The sequence below is a fragment of the Zalophus californianus genome, chromosome X, assembly GCF_009762305.2.
Source record: "Zalophus californianus isolate mZalCal1 chromosome X, mZalCal1.pri.v2, whole genome shotgun sequence".
NCBI lineage: Eukaryota > Metazoa > Chordata > Mammalia > Carnivora > Otariidae > Zalophus > Zalophus californianus.
In genome coordinates this window covers 118,174,516-118,195,101 of record NC_045612.1, presented here as the reverse complement: position 1 = coordinate 118,195,101, position 20,586 = coordinate 118,174,516, and the positions used below count along the sequence as shown (strand labels likewise).

General features: G+C 37.3%; 1 protein-coding gene across 1 annotated transcript in view; it reads right to left on the bottom strand.

The window, feature by feature from the left end:
* Positions 1 to 8,274: 8,274 nt before the first annotated feature.
* The window catches only part of FANCB (FA complementation group B), a 28,852-nt gene continuing 16,540 nt past the window's right edge, over positions 8,275 to 20,586 (bottom strand). The window contains exons 5-9 of the mRNA XM_027608669.1: positions 13,188 to 13,316; positions 10,749 to 10,915; positions 9,663 to 10,117; positions 9,307 to 9,544; positions 8,275 to 8,791 (exon numbers count right to left, since the gene is read on the bottom strand). Of these exons, the coding sequence (XP_027464470.1) occupies positions 8,380 to 8,791; positions 9,307 to 9,544; positions 9,663 to 10,117; positions 10,749 to 10,915; positions 13,188 to 13,316 (1,401 nt within the window). The 3' untranslated portion in view covers positions 8,275 to 8,379. The remainder of the gene's footprint in view (positions 8,792 to 9,306; positions 9,545 to 9,662; positions 10,118 to 10,748; positions 10,916 to 13,187; positions 13,317 to 20,586) is intronic.

Below are 20,586 nucleotides of genomic sequence, written 5' to 3'. Positions count from 1 at the left end.
AGAACAACAGAATATATTGTTTCACAGTTCTGGAAGTTAGAAGTCTGAAATCAAGAAGCAGGCAATGTCATGCTCCCTCTGAAATCTGTAGGAGTCCCTTCTAGCTTCTGGTGGTTCACTGGCAATCTTTGGCATTCCCTGGCTTGTAGTTACACAACTCCAATCTCTGCCTATGTTGTCACATTACATTCTTCCTGTGTCTTCACACCTTATAAGTTATGAACGCCAGTCATATTGGATTAGGGACCCACCCTACTCCAGAATGATCTCATCTCAACTTAACTAATCACATCTGCAATGACTCTATTTCCAAACAAAGTCACATTCTATGGTACCAGGGTGGTGGGGGGAGGGGTGTTAGGACGTCAATGTATCTTTTTGGGAGAACACAATTCAACCTGTAACAAATGCCTATATAAAAACATTTAAGTAGTAGTAAACAGTGAAAAGTCTCCCTGTCATAACCCAGGCCTAAGCCAATCCATACAGGGTATTCAAATGGCCATAGACCATTTCAGGACTGAATGTGTGACTAAGTGTGGGCAGTAAGGCATGAGGCAAGATTTTCCTTTGGAAAAGAAGGTTCCTTGCTCTTCTGTAAGCTCTTTCTGGATGGAGTCATGTGCAGAGGTATATCTGGAAGTGTTGCAGCCTTTCTGTACTGTGTGGGGAGCCAACCTTAGAATGAAGATGAGAACATCCTTGATATCCTGCTGAGCGGCTAAATCAAACTGACTCAAGCCTGCATACCACCCACGAGTTATAGTAATCAGGACATCTTTTTCACTGGTAAATTTGTTTTGAGTTGAGTATTCTTTCACTATAAGTCCTAATGGATAAAGGGTGCCATTAGGCATTGTACAATCATCATCTTTCCATTGCTTCAGTGTTCAGAGTAATTTTTCACTGTTAGGAATTAAAGAAAAGATATCCTTCCACAATGATTATGGACATTAGGCATGGAAGATAACCTAAATTGGAAAATGTCAAAGAAGAAAGTAAGAGTCTTACGTACCCTTCGGAACACAGATAATGCAAGGCAATACTTCTGTACAGAGTTTGTATCAATGGAAGCACAATACCAGCAGAGATGGATTACTTTGTATTTAACCATTCAAAAAAAAGCTCATCAGACTGTGAGAACATATGGAATGACAACAAAACTATACTTTGAAAACTTGAATTTTCCCCAACATACAAGCCTTGACTTTGACAATACCATAGAGTGGCTTATCACCCTTGATTATGAGTGGAGTCCGTGAATCAGCAGCATCAACATCATCTGTGAGCTTGTTAGACCTGCGCGGTCTCAGGCCCCACCCTAGACCTGCTGAATCAGAATGCAGAATTGAACAAGATCCCCAGGTGATTTATATGTACATTAAAGCTTGAGAAACAATGGGATATTACATTGTTAAGAGAAAGATGCACTGACAAAGAAAAATCTGTGAAGCTGTGCCCCCTGAAATGGTCAAGTTAATTTGCTGCTTCTAGTAAAGTGGTAGCTCTCAACCCTGGATGCACATCAAAATCACCTGGAGCTTTGAAACCTTTGCCAAGGCCCAAGGCAGAACCTAGAGCAACTGGATCAGAATCTCCCAGGTGGGCATAGGATCAGCAAATTGCTCTATGAAGTCCTCAGGTGATTCCTATGTATAATCACTGCTGAGAATTATTAGTGTAGAGCAAGGGCAGGGGAAAGGAGGAGGGAGAATTAATGTTTAATGGGTACAGAGTTTCAGTTTTGCAATACCAAAAAGTTCTAGAGATCTGTTGCACAACAATGTGCATATACTTAACACTACTGAACTGTACGATTAAAAATGATTAAGATGGTAAATTTAATGTTATTGTTTACTGCATTAAAATAAAATCATTCAGATAATCAATTGAAGGAAATTATTTGCTTTAACATACATGGATATGTTATTTTAATTTTCAGAACAAATTTGTTTTGTTCTTTTTGTTTCTAAAAGGGTTTTGGAGGGGTGCCTGGGTGGCTCAGTCAGTTAAGCATCCAAATCTTGATTTTAGTGAGGGTCATGATCTTGGGGTTGTGGGATCGAGTCCTGCATGGGGCTCTGCACTCAGCAGGGAGTCTCCTTGAGATTCTCTCTCCCTCTCCCTCTCCCCCTTCCACCCCCACCCCACTAGCGCTCGCTCTCTCTCTCTCATTCAAATAAATAAATAAATATTTAAAAAAATAAAAATAAAAAAAATAAGAGGGTTTTGGATATAATTATTTTATGGGCTCACCAATATAATAAAGCCAATTTTTCAATCAATAAGTATTTCAAAACTGCATGATTTAAGTATTTTAGACCCCTTTTTACTGAACCAAGTACTCTGGTTTGAACTTCTTTGTGTATACATTTCTCTCTGTACCTTTCTTTATGGGGCATGAACAGGTCTGGCAGATGATCCCTGATACAGGCAAAATTCTGTTATAACACCACTTTAAGCCACAGCTACCTCCAACATGAATACCCTTAGCTTTTATCAGATTCCCAAAAAGTCCTGTTCCCCCAAATTAAGAACTCTTGCTCTCAGACGGTGCCCCTAATGGGCACAGTGTCCTATAAGGGTATTCCTATGGAACCCCAGGTATACTTGTATGAATTATCTCAGTGTAACATGCAACTCTGTGTCACTGTCTCTCCAATTAAGACTGCAAGCTCTTTAAAACCTAAGAAGGTATTGTATTCATCTTTATATCCCCAGCACCTGCTTATACATCTGGGCATGACAATGTCTTCAATAAAATGTCAATAAACACATGACTGAATGAAAATCTCCATATCCCCTTCCACTTCATACACCACTGATATTTTGAAAGAGGCGAAATATTTTCTAATTGGCACATCAGTTAAAAAAGAAAACAATTCCACTGCTTTCCTTCTCAAGTGATGCAGTACCCACATGGAATATACATCTAAGTTTTCTAGGCTGGAGAGCTTACAACTTTTCCTGGAATTCCATTCTCCACCAGTGATTCCCTGCCAACAACAAACATTTCAGAAATTTTAAGACCTCCTAGAGATATCTCAAAGAGAAGGTACTTAAGGGTTATTTTAAGAACTGACACTTGAATTTAAGAAACCCCCAAATATGACTGAGCAATGGTAAATTGCAATATTTCTGGAAAGCGATGGTTCTAACAAAGACAACTGAAAGGAAATAGGGAAGAGAGACTCAGGTATTAGATATAGTTGGAGGGCACCAGTCAAAAGATAAAACTCAGCAGGGGCCATCAATTAACTCTAAGAACTTGTCCATCACAGGACTGATGATAACATGGACTGCATTTTCCCTGATATTTCAATTATATGAACAAATTTATATCTTTGTTGAATTGTACATCTCTTTTATTTTTTCCTCAGAGATAATTTCAATGTGATCTTCTAATCTTTTTTTTTAACAATAGGTGCATTTTGTTAACATAAAACTGTCAGAGGACATGGCACTGTTTTATTACAAACTGACTTTATAAGCCAAATGGCTTTATAATTATTTTTCCTACTATTTATAGTTCCAGGCTAATTCTCTCCCCTTCCAGGTAGCCACCAGCTACAGGAAACACCAGACCATCTGCACACCAAATCTCACCTCCCCTTCTCTGGCCCAACACATGTACTACATGATCACTTTCTCTGACAATTTTGCAGATTATCAAGAATACATTTATTTGGTCCTGGCTCCTTTCAGATGCTGCTGCCTGCCCCCACTCCCAGTGTTTTTACTACATTTACTGGAATCTTTTGAGTGTGAGAGCATAGTTTCCTATTTGAATAACTTATAAGAGGATTTTATTATTGCACTGACATAACCAAATTACTTAGTAATTCTAAACCTTAAAGCATCTCCTCAGGCTTACAAAAACTACACTAAAAATTCCCACCATATTGTTTTTTTTTAAATGAGGTTAGAATGAATGAAGTTAGAAAAGGTTATCTTTTGTTCCCTAGTATATATTAAAAGGTAACCATTCATGTTCTAGTACATTTATTTGTTACCTTTGAAAAAGCTACAAGCTCTAAATTAATAACGCTGTGCATCTCTTTTGATATAGCAGTACTACTCTATTTCCAAAACAGTCCCATAATATCAAATCTGTTTTTCCTAGCACAAAGACTCTTAGAAAGTCAAAATTGATAGAGACTTCTTTCTCTTCCTACTGGAGAGGATACAGCTAGGGTTATAAACACAATAGATATAGTCCTTACATGTATAATCTCACCTTCGTGTCAACTCTAATTCAATTAAAAGTTTTTCACAAATTAAAAATAAAAAGCAAAATTTGATTAAAAAATAAAACAGGAAACATAGAGAAAGGTTAAATAATCTGACACAAATCTCTAACCCACTGAGGAAGGCATCATTGAGCAAGTGGCCTGGTGTAATACCAGAGGGAAGCTAAGCTAAGGAACAGAGAAAAGATAAAGAATTTTTTAAACATTAAAGCTTATCTCAGATATAAACTACTATCAGGTACAAACTAAGTTGATTTTAAACTAAAAAAAAAAAAAATCAAAAACAAAACCCAGAAAGACCAGGGAGCCACTGCCCAGAAAGGAAAGGTGCATGAGGGGCAAGGAGTAGGTAGCTCTTCCACACTCTTCTTTCAGCGAGCACAAGCATCCTGTTTCCGTAGTAAACTGTTCCTGTCCTGGGAGGTCCACAGGTCCAACAGTCAGTTCTGCTCTCTGGAATTCTTTTTCCCCATGTCTAGCAGTGAGGAATGTTTTTAGGCGCAATTAACCAAAATCTTGATTTCGGTTAGAAGGAATTTTTTTTTCTGAAGTAAGAAAGTAGTCCCAGGAAAGGGTGGGATTTAGGTTTGATTCAGCGGCACAATAAAACAATTTTGCAGGCTGTAATGTCAGATTCATTCTAATGCCTAATTTCCCGTGATTTTTAAATTAGGGCCACCCACTTCCAGCAGGACAGAAGAGCCTCGTCATCACCAAAACTCCGAGTTGTTTTAGGCCCTCAGTCCAATTAGGCCCAATTTAGGTTTTGTGCTCATTCCAGGCCCATACCAGCTTCCAGGCAAATGTCTTACATTAACTGGCTTAGACTATTCAGGACTAAGCTCTGGAACTGGGGATAGGGTCTACTTTCCCAATCACATGAGCTGTAGAAAGAAGTTTCCTGACCAAAATGAGAGTTCTGGTACAAGAAAAGGAAGAAATCAATGTGGAAAAGGCAATCAACAGGGTGCATCACACTCTTTTCCGACTCCTGACTGAACGGATGATCTAGTGATAAATGTTTTAGCTGATGGCATGTTTTACTGGCCCATAACACTGCTTGTACTATTGGGGTAAGTGACTGCTGCTGTGAGGACATGGGTAATTAAAGATAAAGTTTAAAGATGCTAAATAATTTTCCTAGCTGAACTCAGAACCATTATGTTGGCCTCAGTTATGCACAGAAAAAAGGGGAACAGTGAGGGCAGAGAAGGTTTCTGCCTTTCTGCCCTTACGACCGACCACTCACTATCTGACAGTGCCTGCTATCCTACTGAATAAAAAGGCAAGACAGGATTATTGAAATAAGATCCCTGAAAGGGGCCAGACCAACGGCACAGTGAAGATACTCAACAGTAGGATTCTTATAGGAGAGGGCGATTTTGCTGAGGCAGAAAGCAATTCAAGTAACAGATCCAGGCAACTCAAAAAGGGAAAACAGAACGAACCAAAGGATTCAATTAAGTACACAGTTTATGGATCAGCATTCTTTCCACTACACCATACTGGCTTTGGCATTAGAAGCCTGACTTTCTCCAGATGGGGTTACCTAAGAAATAGTTTTCACTCTCAAATTCTTAGAATGGAAAATAATGTTTCCACAAGTTTGAATATAAGGAAGAGAAAGGATACCTCTCAATATCTGGTACTGTCCAAGTTTTAGGCAAGAGAGAGAAAGCATTACATAGGTTTCTAGCTTGGACAGTCGACGTTTTTGCCTTTATTGGGAAGAGCAGGCAGAGAAGTAAGTTAATTAGATCTTTTCTAAGACTGGGAAAAAACTGAGCATTCAATTTTATATGGTATAAAGAGATGTGATCAGGACAATAAAAGATTCACTTACGTATTATTAGAATTCTAAAAGGATCTGCTCATTTTGAACATCTTTGTAACAAGGGTACATAGCATTAACTTGCTTAGGTGCACCCCCTTAATTTGGTCTAACATTTTGTTCATACTGGGGACAATACTAATAATTACACTTTGGGGGTTGCTGGAAGGATGTAACCACACATATGTATGGACATGGATATTTGCTTGTATGTGTTTTTCAAGCTTACTGTTTGGCATATAGTTGGCAATCAATAAATATTACATTTCTTCCCCCTCCCTCAACCTAGTCACCAAACTGAATAACATCATCCTAAGCTGGCTTGCATGCATTCCCTAGTTAAGGGATCAGGAGGACAACAAAAAGTTTTGTGTCTGAAAACTGTGGTGTGCTCTGTTCTAAAACAAGACTCATTTTCACTTCAGTGTGGATTTGGGAGAAGCATGTTTTTGAGGGGAACTTCAGATTCATGACCAGGACAGTGGTCAGAGGAATGTGCTTATGGGTACACGCAAACACTACTGAATCATGAGAGAGTGGCAAGGGCATCATTCCCTCAAACTTCAGCTGTTCTTATTTGTAGTAGGTAGGAAAAATATACTGGAGTACAAAACTCACTTGCAAAGAGGTTATTTGATGTATATAGATGAATATATTTTGGTTGCTTTTATAGATAAAAAAGAAGCAACATGCTTTTTTTGTATTATCCTAACTCTCCTACAGATAAACTATTATAATTAAATTCTGTTTACTTTTTGACAGCCTCCATTTTTCAACTTAGTTCCTACATTTTATACATGGTTTTTGTTTCAGAACATGTCACGGGCAGTTTCAATGTACCTATTGACACATACTGCTTCCAGATCTCCATAATTAATCCTGAAATTATACCATTTCCATTTCCAGAAAGTCTGAAATCTTTTCTACCGACATTTCAAAGAAATAGAGCTGTAAGGTTCTATCTCCATTTGTAATGGATTACAAAAACAAGAAGTAGCATATTATATGGACAATCATAAAAAGAAAATAATAACCTGTATTTTCTAAACCCCATCTGCAACACCAGATCATTAAGCACGAGCATTTTGAAGGCATGGCGGGAATTAGCACTTCAGATCTGCAAGCATGAATTGCCACTTTTTATAATCATCTGTTTCTTTCAACTCAGATCAAAACTTCCAACTCACTTAAGGATTTTAGAGTAAAAAGAATCAGAAACATTCCATTTGGCCCATATCCTTTTGTGTCTTCTCCTCTCCTGACACTCTCTTATTACTGCAGCATTCTTATTTTTCCAAAAAGAATAGGTTAAATTTTTACCCCTTTGAAATGTCTCGTTGGACCCCTTAAAAATCACTTTTTAACTGTTAAGTGAATTTCCCTTATTTTTAAATTTCTCAGTCTCTAAGGAGCATCATATTCTTTAAGTTACTTTAGTTAGAATTCTATATTTTAGTTTTGCCCAGAGTTGGAATGACAAATGGCTTAAAGGCATTTTCAATTTTTTTCAAATAGTGGCCTATGCGGTATGCTTAGCTTTTTTGAAAGAAATAGGCTTTTCAGAGAAATGCCCTAAAATTTTCATATTCCTATAGACTTACACAATTTCAGAGAAGCTCTCTAATAAAATTTAAATTAACAAGGGGTTCAAAGATTTTCATTTTAATGGTCTCACCCAGACACTCTGCGATTTCAATTTCCACAGGAGCTTGATGTTTACAGAAACTTGTGAATCCTAATAACCTTGTTTATCTGTTTGAAGGTAATTTTTATATGCTAGGTTTTACTAAACAGGATACAATAAAAGGACTATTTAAGTTTTTTGAAGATTTAGATCAAAATACTGTTAGATCACTTCTGCCTTCACTTAAGTGGTAACTCTAAGGCAGGATTTCTCAACCCTGGCACTACTGACATTTTGGGCAGGATCATTCTTTGCTGTGGGAGCTGTCCTGTGCACAGTAGAATGTTTAGCAGCATCCCTGGTCTCCACCCACTAGATGTGAATAGCACCCCGACCTCACCCTCCCCAACCCCAATTACTTCTCACAATGCCCCAAAAAATGTCTCCAGACACCAGCAAATGCCCCTGGGTGGGGGGTGGGCGCAGAAGGAAGCATGCCCCGGTTGAGAACTGCTGTGCTAAGGCATGCTATTTCGTGCATCAATACACACAATTCTACAAGCCTCAATCTTTATTTTTGCAAAGGAAGCATATAATGTAAAATGAAAACAAATCTGGAACCAAAATGTCCTGACAGAGAAAACATGCTAAAATAAATCAAATTAAGATTATAATTATAAACCAGCCAGTTTCTGGGCAGCAAGGTCTGATCTCAGCTGAACCTCAGCTAATTTCAAAGTCATTTCTCTATAAAGGGTACCACTCACTTTTAGGTCCGTCCCCAATGTTTGCTTCTTTTCTCTCTGAAGTTCTTTTCTGTAGGGATGGATGTTTTCCTCTCTGTCTGATAAAGCCGCCACACCACTACTCTTTTCTTTGCTTGCTTCACAACTTTGCACCAAGTTGTTTTCAACCTTAACTAAGGCAGAAGAAAGAGAACCAAGGATAACCAGTTCCTTCTCCAAAGTTAACGCCAAACGATTCATTAGGAAATTGACACTTCCAAATTTTAGATTTTTGAAGAAACAGTTTATAGGGAGATCTCTGATGAGATTATGAAGGCACTGGAACAAAACTGTTTGATTCCTAGAATAAAAAAACAAACATAACATTATAAAACTTGGGACAGCAAAAAGCAGTTGTATACAACTTACTGCAGTAATTAATACTCACTTATAAATCCTCTCATGATGAATAGAACCAATAATGCATGCATGTGATCTTTGATATCATTCAGACTGTAGCAATCAAATATATTCTATACCAAGTCAGTTAATGTTCAGCACTTGCTTCATGATTAGTTTTTTCTCTGAGTAATAAGATTAATATTATATTTTTTAAAATGTCATTGCAGGAGAAAAGTAAGTAGAAATTTTAAAATAACTATTAGGCCCTAATCAACCAAAGAAAAAAAGCCAAAAACAAACATCAAGTTAAAACAGCTCTAGTTTCCACATGAGGCCACCTGTCCACTGAGGCTATCCCAGGCAATGACCCGGACATGTACCACAATGACACAGATCTCTACTGTGGAGATGGCTCCTGGACCACACACATATGCACTAACTTCTCTGGACATATTCCAATTTGATATGCATTACCTGGAATAGACTATTAAAATCCCTTCAAATGGTGTTTTTTGTTTCCACTTGAAGAGTGTCCCATAGAAACTTCCTGGCATTTTGCAAAAGCAAATTTCTGGAAATTCTTTGATTTCTTCACACTTCATGTGTTCTAGGAGCCACGTCTTCATTGAAGCCAGAGAATAGCTGGGTGATGTGATTTGAAAACAAGTTTTGTTAAACGCTGTGAGAAGTGCAAACAGATCTTCCATGTGTTCTACAAGAAAAACATGTCACAAGCTCTGTCATTAAACTGCCCATTATCAAGTAAAAAGAGTTCTTGAAATTTTCTAATTCAGTTAGGTATATGATTAAAAAGTACCAACAAAAATTACCTATAGGTTTCTTCTTTGGAAACATCAGCAGGTATTGCCTCCTTGAAAGGTCTTCTAGACTTAAAAAAAGCCTGCCACACTGAATATAATGATCTTCAGAAGAGTTACCATTTTCCTTCTCCCTAATTTGTAGCAGCACAGTGCAAGAAAAATTACTGAGCGCTAAAAGTGGTGAAAGAGATGTCACAGCAGTAATGACCTGTACACACTCTTTCTCAGGTGACTGTTCACAAACAAGGCTTTCTTCTTCCTTTTCCTCTTCCTCTCCCTCTTCCTCACTATCAACAGTCAACTTGATCCTTTTTGCCTCTGATCTTATTTCACATGGCACTGAGCATGGTGCTGGGAAAAAATCCCTAGTCAACTTGATAACCCTATTTTGACACTTAAGAAGCCGACAGCTGGAGCTATGAGCTTGATCCATTAACAGTGATAAAGTCACATGATTCAGGGACCTGTAAAAAATCCAGAGTTGAGTTGAGTCTAAAAGCTCATTCTTTAAAATCAAAGAGATGATTAAATGCTACACAAACAATAAAAAATTTCTCTCTTTTCCTAGGAAACATCATTTCAAATGCAAAGTATATCAGAAAATCAAGTAATAAACCAAACACATTTTAAAGATCCTGTAATAGCACTTTTCTTGAAACAGGAAAGCAAACACATTGTAAATATGTTGAACTGCAGGAAAATAATTTTCTTGAGAGAAAGGAATGGTAAAATAATGCTGGATTTTACTTTTGAGGTAGGTTCCTCCCCTTCTTTTTAAACAAGAAAAAAATACTCATTTTTTAAAGAGTTTATTTTGGCAATAGTTTAGAATGCAAATAACTCTAAAGTAAAAACTCTATTTTATACTCCCCTAAATAACCTGAATAAAATCTGCTTTTTAATACAGAACATTGTTTATCCCTCAGCAATGATACTGTCTGGGATATGATATTGTGAAAATTAATTTCACCTGTTTCTATTTACATTTTTAATATGGCTAATTAGAACATTTAAAATTGCTTATGTGGCTTACATTATATTTCTGTGGGACAGTGCTAGTCTAGACCATCAAGATAATGTTATCATGATACGTACAGCTTCAAAGAAGATGTGGTTTTCACTCCAACAACCAAGCTGTCATCTATTACCTGATACCATATCTTCTCTACTAGCTGTTCTGAATCTTGAAAATTGTCTGGTATCTTTTCCTCAAAGGTACAGACAGGATTTTCTTCTTTACCACAAAGAGTAAAAAGATGTGCCTTATAGAAAAACATGTTAAATAACTGATTACCAAAAAACACTACCAAATGTGGCGAAACTACAAAAATAATATAAGTCAGCTTTTAGTCAGGCCTTATAGCTTACATATCTTAAATTGTCACCTACAATATTTTACATTGCAGATTATATATAAATCACTAAAACAAAATTTATAGAACTTATATGTAATTAACTATCTATTCAGATCAAGAAGCATGGCCTGATTGGAAACAAGATGAGGTACCCAACACAGAGCCAGCAGACATAAACTTGGAATCCATTTTGAAAGAATTCTGACAGTATGTGTCCCAGGCATGCTGAAAACAATCCATTCATTATTAAAGTGGCTTGTACTAAACCTATAACTGTAAAATTTTGTACAAATAAAACTGATTATCTTTGGACTGCTGATCAATTATGGCCAAAATTGTATTCTTAAAGTCCAGGCCATACTCATTCATTTCCACACACATATGGATTTATAATAACAATAGAAATGGTGGGAGGAGTAATAATCATAATAATTCACAACACTTCCTGAATGCTTACTATGTGTCAGGCACTGTTCTTAATGTCACTCATGATTTAATTTGCTTAACCTTCACACAAAAAAAACCCTAGTACCCTAGGTCGGTAGTATTATCTACACTTTCCAGATAAGGAGAACAAGACACACGGAAGCTAAGTACCTTGCCCAAAGTCACCCAGTTAGCAAGTGGCAGAGCTGGGATTTGAACCACAGCAAACTGGTTCTAGAGCCCATGCTCTATCTTAACAACTACTCTATCCTGCCCTTTTATGTGGGCAGTAATTACTGAAAAAAGATATGGGCATTTACATTCTAGTGGACTAAACAACTTCCTAGGAATCTGATGCTTCTGCCAGTAGCTGCGAGCTTTGAGACAGGCCATTCATTCGAAACCTGGGGTAATTTTTGCTACCTGTCAGAATTGTTTTTAAAATTAATCACATAAACAGCCCCAAATGCTGCCTTGCACACAGTAGTTTCAGTGCAGTCACTTTTAAACATTTCTTTCCCTTTTCTAATATTGGCAAAATCAGGGTGTCTGGGTGGCTTAGTCAGTTCAGCATCCAACTCATGATTTTGGCTTAGGTCATGATCTCAGGGATGTGAGATCAAGCCCCGCGCTGGGCTCTGTGCTGGTCATGGAGTCTGCTTAAGATTCTCTCCCTCCCACTACTTCTGCCCTTCCTCTCTCTCACCTGCTCCAAAATAATAATAATAATAATAATAATAATAATAATATTGGCAAAATACTTGGGGTGAGGTGGTGAAGGGAAATGCAGAGACTTTTAAAAATGACCTTCATGAGCTTTCCCAAGAGATTGGAATCGTAATTCAGAAATGCAACATGATGTGCTTTTGTTATGATTCTCACATTAATGGAATCATATTTTGGACCCAAGTCCTCACATTGCTAAGACTGAAATACAGACACAAGGCATAGACTGCTATGAGAATGGTCAATCTAGAAGAAAATCAGAGCTAGGCACTAAGGTGACTTGAGTGAAAAAAACTTACTGGATTGTTTCTCTATGCTAGCTTTTCTTGATTTATTTGTAACTTTGCTATGTTGTCTTTGTATGTAATTAATGTGCATAAATACTATTTTTTATGAAGTCAGGGAGTTTTTGCTAACTTTCTACATTACTGTACTGACATAAGCAACTGCAAGGTACCTAAAGAGGTTCTTATGCTGGTCAACCACAAGGAAAATGAGCGTAAAATTATAAAAGGCAGATATAAACACTAAAAAAGCATAGCAATTTAGGGGCATTAACCAGAGGAATAAATACCCTTAGAAATGAATATTGCAACAGACAAAAAGAACAATTATAATACTGATGAAATTACATATTCATTAATGAAAGGTTGAATAATATGCTGCATATTCTGTTTAAGGAGTCAGAAAGTACATAATTCACTTAGGGGTAATTTCTATGCAAATCATACAAATAAAAAAGTTTAATAGTTAAATCTTTTGAACAAGAGGACTTGTTCCCCAAGGTTCCTGATTTCTGAGATTTCAATATCCTACAGAATAATTTGCAAATTGTTAAAATATTGGCTCCTTAATCAAGTATTTTCAAGTCATGAAAGTCCAGCATTATAACCCTTGCTACTTTGCTTCTTGGATCCATTGAATGGCATTTTCTAATATATCCAAATATTCCAATTTAAGTAATGCTTCAATAGCTTGTAGATTTTCAATTCATAAAATGATAAAATGGTCACATGATTAATTTTACCTTCTCTGCACTTGATGTACTATCATCTTTCCCTTGAACCAGGTTTATTAAAGTTTTGTAAGATTTTGAAATAATTTTTTCCTTAAGCAAGAGATGCTGCTGCAATTCCTGAATAGAAGCCAAACGAACCTGTAAAATAGAAAGAAAAACCACTGCCAGAGACATTTCAAATGAAATCTCATGATACCGTTAATTCAGAAAGTACTTTCTCCAAATTTGCTTATTAATTCATTTTTCTGTAGAAAAGCAGAGAATACTTCTCAGAGCAAAACTATTTTCTTCACAAGTTTTAAGTAATTTTAAAGGAAACGAACACAGCAAGTAACTGCAATAGAGTTTATGTACCCAACTGCAAGAATGCCAATGTATTAGCATGCATTTCCCCACTGAATTAAGCAATCAATCGATACAAATATGGATGTCTAATCAATATGAATAAAAATCAAGGGCTACCAACACTTCTACTCCCACAGGTAAACTATTTTTCTTGTTGTTGAAATAATTTCTGCTTCAAAAAGCAAAGACATTGTTATGAGTAGAAATTGTCACTTTTAATTTGATACTATTTGAAATCCTGTTCATATAACATCTATAGCAAATTTTAAAGATAACACATAACCCCCAAACTGCCACAAGTTTATTTTTGTGCTAATAAACTCAGTGCTAAGGTGGGCTCTTAACTACAGGAAACAAACAAAATTTGGCTCTGAGCTGGGTAGGGAGCAATCCATTCCTTTTATTATAGCAGATAAACAGATTTCACTACCAAGGATGAAACATTCATGAAATGTATTTTGCTACTGAAAATATAAAGTCGTATCACTGAACTGGTAGAAGTGGTTTCATTTCAGATGGCTGAGACTGTTTAAGTATTAATCCAGTTTTTAATCTAACATGTTTTTCTAGATTGAAAACATAAAATGCATCCTGTTTTATAATCCCTTTCTTTCAAATTACAGTTTAAGTCAGGTAAATTCCTTTAACTTATTGGTGTACAGAATCTGGAAAGTGAAGACTGAATTATATCTTACCTCACTGCACAAAATATGTAAAGTGCCTAGCTAATATTTTAAAACTTAATCTGTTGACCTATTTCTGTGGGCTCCACATTATTCACACTCATTCGCTGAGTAATTTGTGACTTAGGGAAAGGGAGCTGTACACATCAGAGTGGGGGAGCCAAATCGGAGAATGCTGAGGGGCAAGGAGTAGAAGAGAGGAATATGTGGGCAGACTGACAATGAAGGCACTCTCAAAAATTATCTGTGTTCTCTCTTCCCTACTCTCCTCAAAATGCCCCCCGCCCCACTCCAGGACTAAATGGTGAATCACTAGACTACTTAAATATTCTATGTTGTGAAGTTTTGCTATAAAACTATAAAAATAACCATATGATAAAACATTCAAACGGCATAAAAATACTTCTCAACTTCTCTTTCTAGACCCTCAATTCCATTTGCATAGCCAACAGATCGTTTACCTTTCCAGAACTTTTCGATGTGTATGTTAAGGAATGCTTTCTTTCTCCTCACTACAAACAAGCAAAGAAAACATAACCCAAACCAAATACAGGAGCATACTGTACTGCAGAACACCAAACCTTGCTTTTTGGTCTTTTTATTGTGATCTCTCTCATACATGCAGAAAAGGGCATAATACAAAAAACAGTTTACAAACTAATAATGAAGTCAGCACCCAAGGAACCATATGCAGTCAGCTGCCCATGGGCACTGCCCAGTCACGAACTTCTCTTTTTCCAATAGAGGCAACACTACCCTGGCCTTTTAAGGTAACTTCCTTGTCTTCATAATTTTACCATCACTGTTATCTCCTAAAGAATATTTTTAGTTTTTTGTGTTTTGCTTTTGAACCTTTTATGAATGGAGTCATTCTGTTTGTGCTAGGTTTTTAGAGTCATCCCATTTGTCGCCAGGAGCTATAGTCTGTGACTTTCACGGCTCTGTAGTATTCCATCCTATGACCATAGCAGCTCGCTTCTCCCTTCTCCTGCTGATGGACATCTGCGTTATGTCCAGGCATGCATGGACTATTACAAACAGTGCTGCTGTGAACATTCCTGTACATGTGCACAAGTTTCTCCAAGGTCCTGGTCTCCCCATTTCCCCTCCAACTGGTTCTCTTCCAACCAGGTGGAAAACAAATTCCATAGGGGAAAGAACGGTGAGATAGACATTGGTTCTAGCTCTGCCTGTCCTTAACCTTTCTGGCTATTTGTTTCCTCACATGTAAAATGGGGGAGGAGGGGTAGACTTGTTAATCTCCAAAAGACCTTCCAGGGGATGTTGGGTGGCTCAGTTGGTAAGCATCTGCCTTCAGCTTGAGTCATGATCCCAGGGTCCTGGAATTGAGCCCCATGTCAGGCTCCTTGCTCAGTGGGGAGTGTGCTTCTCCCTCTCCCCCCCCTCACCCTGCTCATACTCCCTCTCTCTTTCTCTCAAATAAATAAACAAAATCTTAAAAAATAAAATAAAAGGCCTTCCAATGTTGGAAATATTTTTATCCAACTTAGGAGCTAGTGATAACATGAGGATACTTGAAACAAAATGGACATGCAACTCTTATTCACCACTTCTATATCCTCCTGCCTTCTCTCTGTGTTTCTTTCTTATTTTCCTTCTATGAATCTGTACTACCTTCTGAGCAAGTTTTTTTAGGATTTTATCTTTATTTTTTTTTATTATGTTCAGTTAGCCATTGTATAGTACATCATTAGTTTTTGATGTAGTGTTCAGTGATTCATTAATTGCATATAACACCCAGTGCTCATCACAGCACGTGCCCTCCTAATTTTTGTAACACAGTTTGGTTTGCTTCTTTGCTCTGCATCTCTTTGAGTCAACTCTTAAACTCATCTGATGAGACTTTTTTATTTCAATGTATTTTTCACTCATAGATATGCTATTTGGTTATTTCCTGCGAATAATTGCTCATGATGCCTTATTTCTTTATGTACTTATTCTGTGAGTGGTTCATTTTCTTTGAAAAACTACTTGTGAGATTTATAAGAGGCCTAGGATAAAATGTATATTTTGAGAGAGGATGGGATGTTTGTTTCTGCCAGTGGTCTAGAGTACTTCTGCTTTAGTTTAAACACAAACGCCCCCAGGCAAAAGTAGCAACAGTGTTCTCTAGGTTCTCTCTGGGTTCCAGCCTTTACAGTTTGGCCTGATAACTTATTCTTACATTTTCAGCATTCTGAAGCTTTTAGGGAGATTTTAAAAACATATTTCAACTATGATTTTAACTTGTTTTTATCAGAAGAGTTGGTCCAAATAAATTAGGTAACACATTAGTAGAGGTGGAATTTCTAAAAGTCATGCTTTCATAAATTATTTTGGCAACATTTCTAAATCAGTATAAAGATCTACCTTATTTTTTGACAGCTGCATACTATTCTACAGTTCAAGGATATTATAACTGATCTACCAAACTCCTAATGATGGATATTTAAAATGACTGAATTTTGTTGTCCTTAAATACTATATAAAATCCCTATAAAATCATCTTTACTGTACAAGTATATCCTTAGAATAGATTTCCAGAAGTAAAACTGCGAAAGTAAAAAGATACGCCCAATTCACATTTTATTAGCAATAACAAGTTTCCTTCTGAGGAGGTTGAGCCACTTTATATTCTCAAGAATACTGTTTCAGAATGCATATTCACATTAAGGAAATTCATCCTTTGTCACTTGTTACAATTTCTATTTACATAACTTGTCTTTTTATATATTTTACTTTGTTCAGAGAACAAAAGTTTTTAATGTAATTGATCTTTTCCTTTATGGTTCTATGCCCACTATGATATCTTATTATGTATTGCCCATATTCATATCTGTGGTTCAATAAGCATTTAGTAAATTCACTTTCATAATTAAAATAGTTGCAAAAATTTTTTTAGAGAACCTGCAAGGTACAAATACTTACTATCTGGCCCTTTACAAAAAAAGTTTGCCAGGGATAGAGGAAAAAGTTAAATGACAACACGAGGAAACAGACAAATCCAAAAAGAGGGACAACTGGCCTGGCCTCCTCATTAGTATCATTGTAAGAAAGTGGGGAGGGGCATTATTCTAGATAAAAAGACCAATAAGACATAATAATCAAGTGCAAGTGTAAACTGACAGATCCTGAAAAAAAAAGCATCTATAAAAAACATTTTTGTGGCAATTAAAGGCATCTGAATACAGAATGAATAGTGAATAAGATTAAGAGATTATTATTGTTTCCTCTCCTTTGTTCTCTGGATTTGCCTATGGTTTTGCTGTATCCTGCTCCTGGGGATTTGCAATTCTCGGCTAGTCTCAAACCCATTTTTGTTGGTAAGATAACTGGCAGTTTTATATTTAAGGTTAACATTATTTGGTGATCTGAAGCGGGATCTAGAGGTGACCCCCAACTCTGAGGCGGGTGAGCGAACAGGTGCCTGTACCCACAGATCCAGCTGAGCTCCCTGCTTTCTTGCCCACCCAGGAGTTCAAGGCAATGAATGAGAGTTCCTGTGGCTCCACATCTTCACCAGCATTTGGTGCTGTCAGTGTTCCGGATTTTGGCCATTCTAGTAGACTGGTGGCAGCAATGGCATCCAAGCAAACTTCTGATGGCATCTGGAGACAGTGAGAAACTCAGGGTTCACCTTGCCTGGATTGTGGTTGATATTTTTGACTGTACATCCCCTCAACCACAACTCAACAGAATGACTAGGAGAAGGAACTTCCAACAAAGAAAAGACCCAGAGACAATGGCCTCTCCCACAGACCCAAATGGATATGGATATAAGCAAGAGATCAGAAATGGACTTCAGGGTAACAGTTATGAAGACAATAATAGCTAGGCTAGAGAAAAACATTAATGGCAACATAGTTTCTCTAAGGGCAGAAATGAGAGCTAATCAGGTAAAAATTAAAAATGCTATAAATGAGATGCAGTGTAAACTGCATTATCTAACAGCTAGGGTAAACGAGGCAGAAGAAGGAGTTAGTGATCTAGAAGACAAACGGAAAAAAAGGAACAGGAGGAGACCTGGAACAAACAGCTTAACATCCATGAAAACAGAATTAGAGAAATAAATGATGCCATGAAACATTGCAATGTCAGAATTATTGGGATCCCTGAGGGGGTGGAGAGAGAGAGAGGACTAGATGATATATTTGAGCAAACTGTAGCTGAGAACTTCCCTAATCTGGGGAATGAAACAGCATTCCTGTCCTAGAGGCAGAGAGGACCCCCCCCCAAAGATCAAGGAGAACAGGCCAATGCCCCAGCATGTAATAGTAAAACTCGCAAAGCTTAGAACTAAGGAAACCATCTTAAGGGCAGTTAGGGGGAAGAGATTCCTTATGTACAGAGGGAGGAACATCAGAATAATGTCAGACCTAGCCACAGAGACCTGGCAAGCCAGAAAGGGCTGGTAAGACATATTCAGGGTACTAAATGAGAAGAAAATGCAGCCAAGAACATTTTATCTGGCAAGGCTTTCATTTAGAATGAAATTTAGAATGGATGGAGAGATACAGAGCTTCCAGGACTGGGAGAAAGTGAAAGTGACCACTAAGCCAGCCCTGCAAGAAATATTAAGGGGGGGTTCCATAAAAGGAGAAAGACCCCGAGAGAGATAGAGAGCAGAAATTTACAGAGACAATCTATAGCAACAAGGACTTCACAGGCAACATGATGACAATAATCTTTCAATAATCACTCTCAACATGAACGGCCTAAATGCTCCCATAAAATGGCACAGGGTTGCAGACTGGATAAAAAGACAGGACCCATCCATATACTGTCTACAAGAGACTCAATTTGAACCTAAAGATACATCCAGACTGAAAGTGAAGGGATGGAGAACCATCTTTCATGCCAACAGACCCCAAAAGAAAGCTGGGGTAGCAATTCTCATATCAGACAAATTAGATTTTAAGCTAAAGACTGTAGTTAGAGATATAGAAGGACACTATATCATTCTTAAAGGGTCTATCCAACAAGAAGATCTAACAATTGTAAGTATCTATGACCCCAGCATGGGAGCAGCCAACTACATAAGCCAACTGTTAACCAAAATAAAGAGACATATTGATAATAATACGTTAATAGTAGGGAACCTTAACACTCCACTCTCAGCAAGAGACAGATCATCTAAGCAGAAAATCAACAAAGAAACAAGAGCTTTGAATGACACACTGGACCAGAGGGACCTCATAGATATATACAGAACATTCCACCCTGAAACAACAGAATACCCATTCTTCTCAAGCGCACATGGAACTTTCTCCAGAATAGACCACATACTGGGTCACAAATCAGGTCTCAACCAATACCAAAAGACTGAGATTATTCCCTGCATATTCTCAGACCACAATGTTTTGAAACTGGAACTCAATCACAAGAAAGTTTGGAAGAAATTCAAACACTTGGAAGCTAAAGACCATCCTGCCTAAGAATGTCTGGGTCAACCAGGAAATCAATGAAGAACTTAAACAATTCATGGAATCCAATGAGAATGAAAACACATCGGTCCAAAACCTATGGGAAACAGCAAAGGCAGTCCTAAGGGGGAAATACATAGCCATCCAAGCATCACTCAAAAAACCAGAAAAACCCTGAACACACAAACTATCTTTACACCTTAAAGAACTGGAGAATCAACAACAAATTAAGCCTAACCCACACACGAGAAGGGAAATAATTAAGATTAGAGCAGAGATCATTGAATTAGAAACCACAAATACAATAGAACACATCAACGAAACTAGAAGCTGGTTCTTTGAAAGAGTTAATAAGATCAATAAACCACTGGCCAGACTTATCCAAAAGAAAAGAGAAAGGACCCAAATTAAATTTATGAACGAAAGGGGAGAGATCACAACTACCATCAAGGAAATAGAAACAATTATCAGAAATTATTACCACGTATATGCTAATAAATTAAGCAACTTGGAAGAAATGGATGCATTCCTGGAAACCTATAAACTACCAAGACTGAAACAGGAAGTAGTTGATAACCTGACTAGACCACTAACCAGTAATGAGATTGAAGCAGTGATCAAAAACCTCCCAAAAAATAAGAGTCCAGGACCTGATAGATTCCCTGGGGAATTCTACCAAACATTCAAAGAAGAAATAATACCTATTCTCCTGAAGCTGTTTCAAAAAACAGAAACAGAAGGAAAGCTTGCAGACTCATTCTATGAGGCCAGCATTACCTTAATCCCCAAACCAGACAAAGACTCCATCATAAAGGAGAATTTCTGGCACTATCCCTGATGACTATGGATGCCAAAATTCTCAAGATCCTAGCTAATTGGATCCAACAGTACATTAAAAGGATCATCCACCATGACCAAGTGGGATTTATCCCTGGGATGCAAGGGTGTTTCAACATT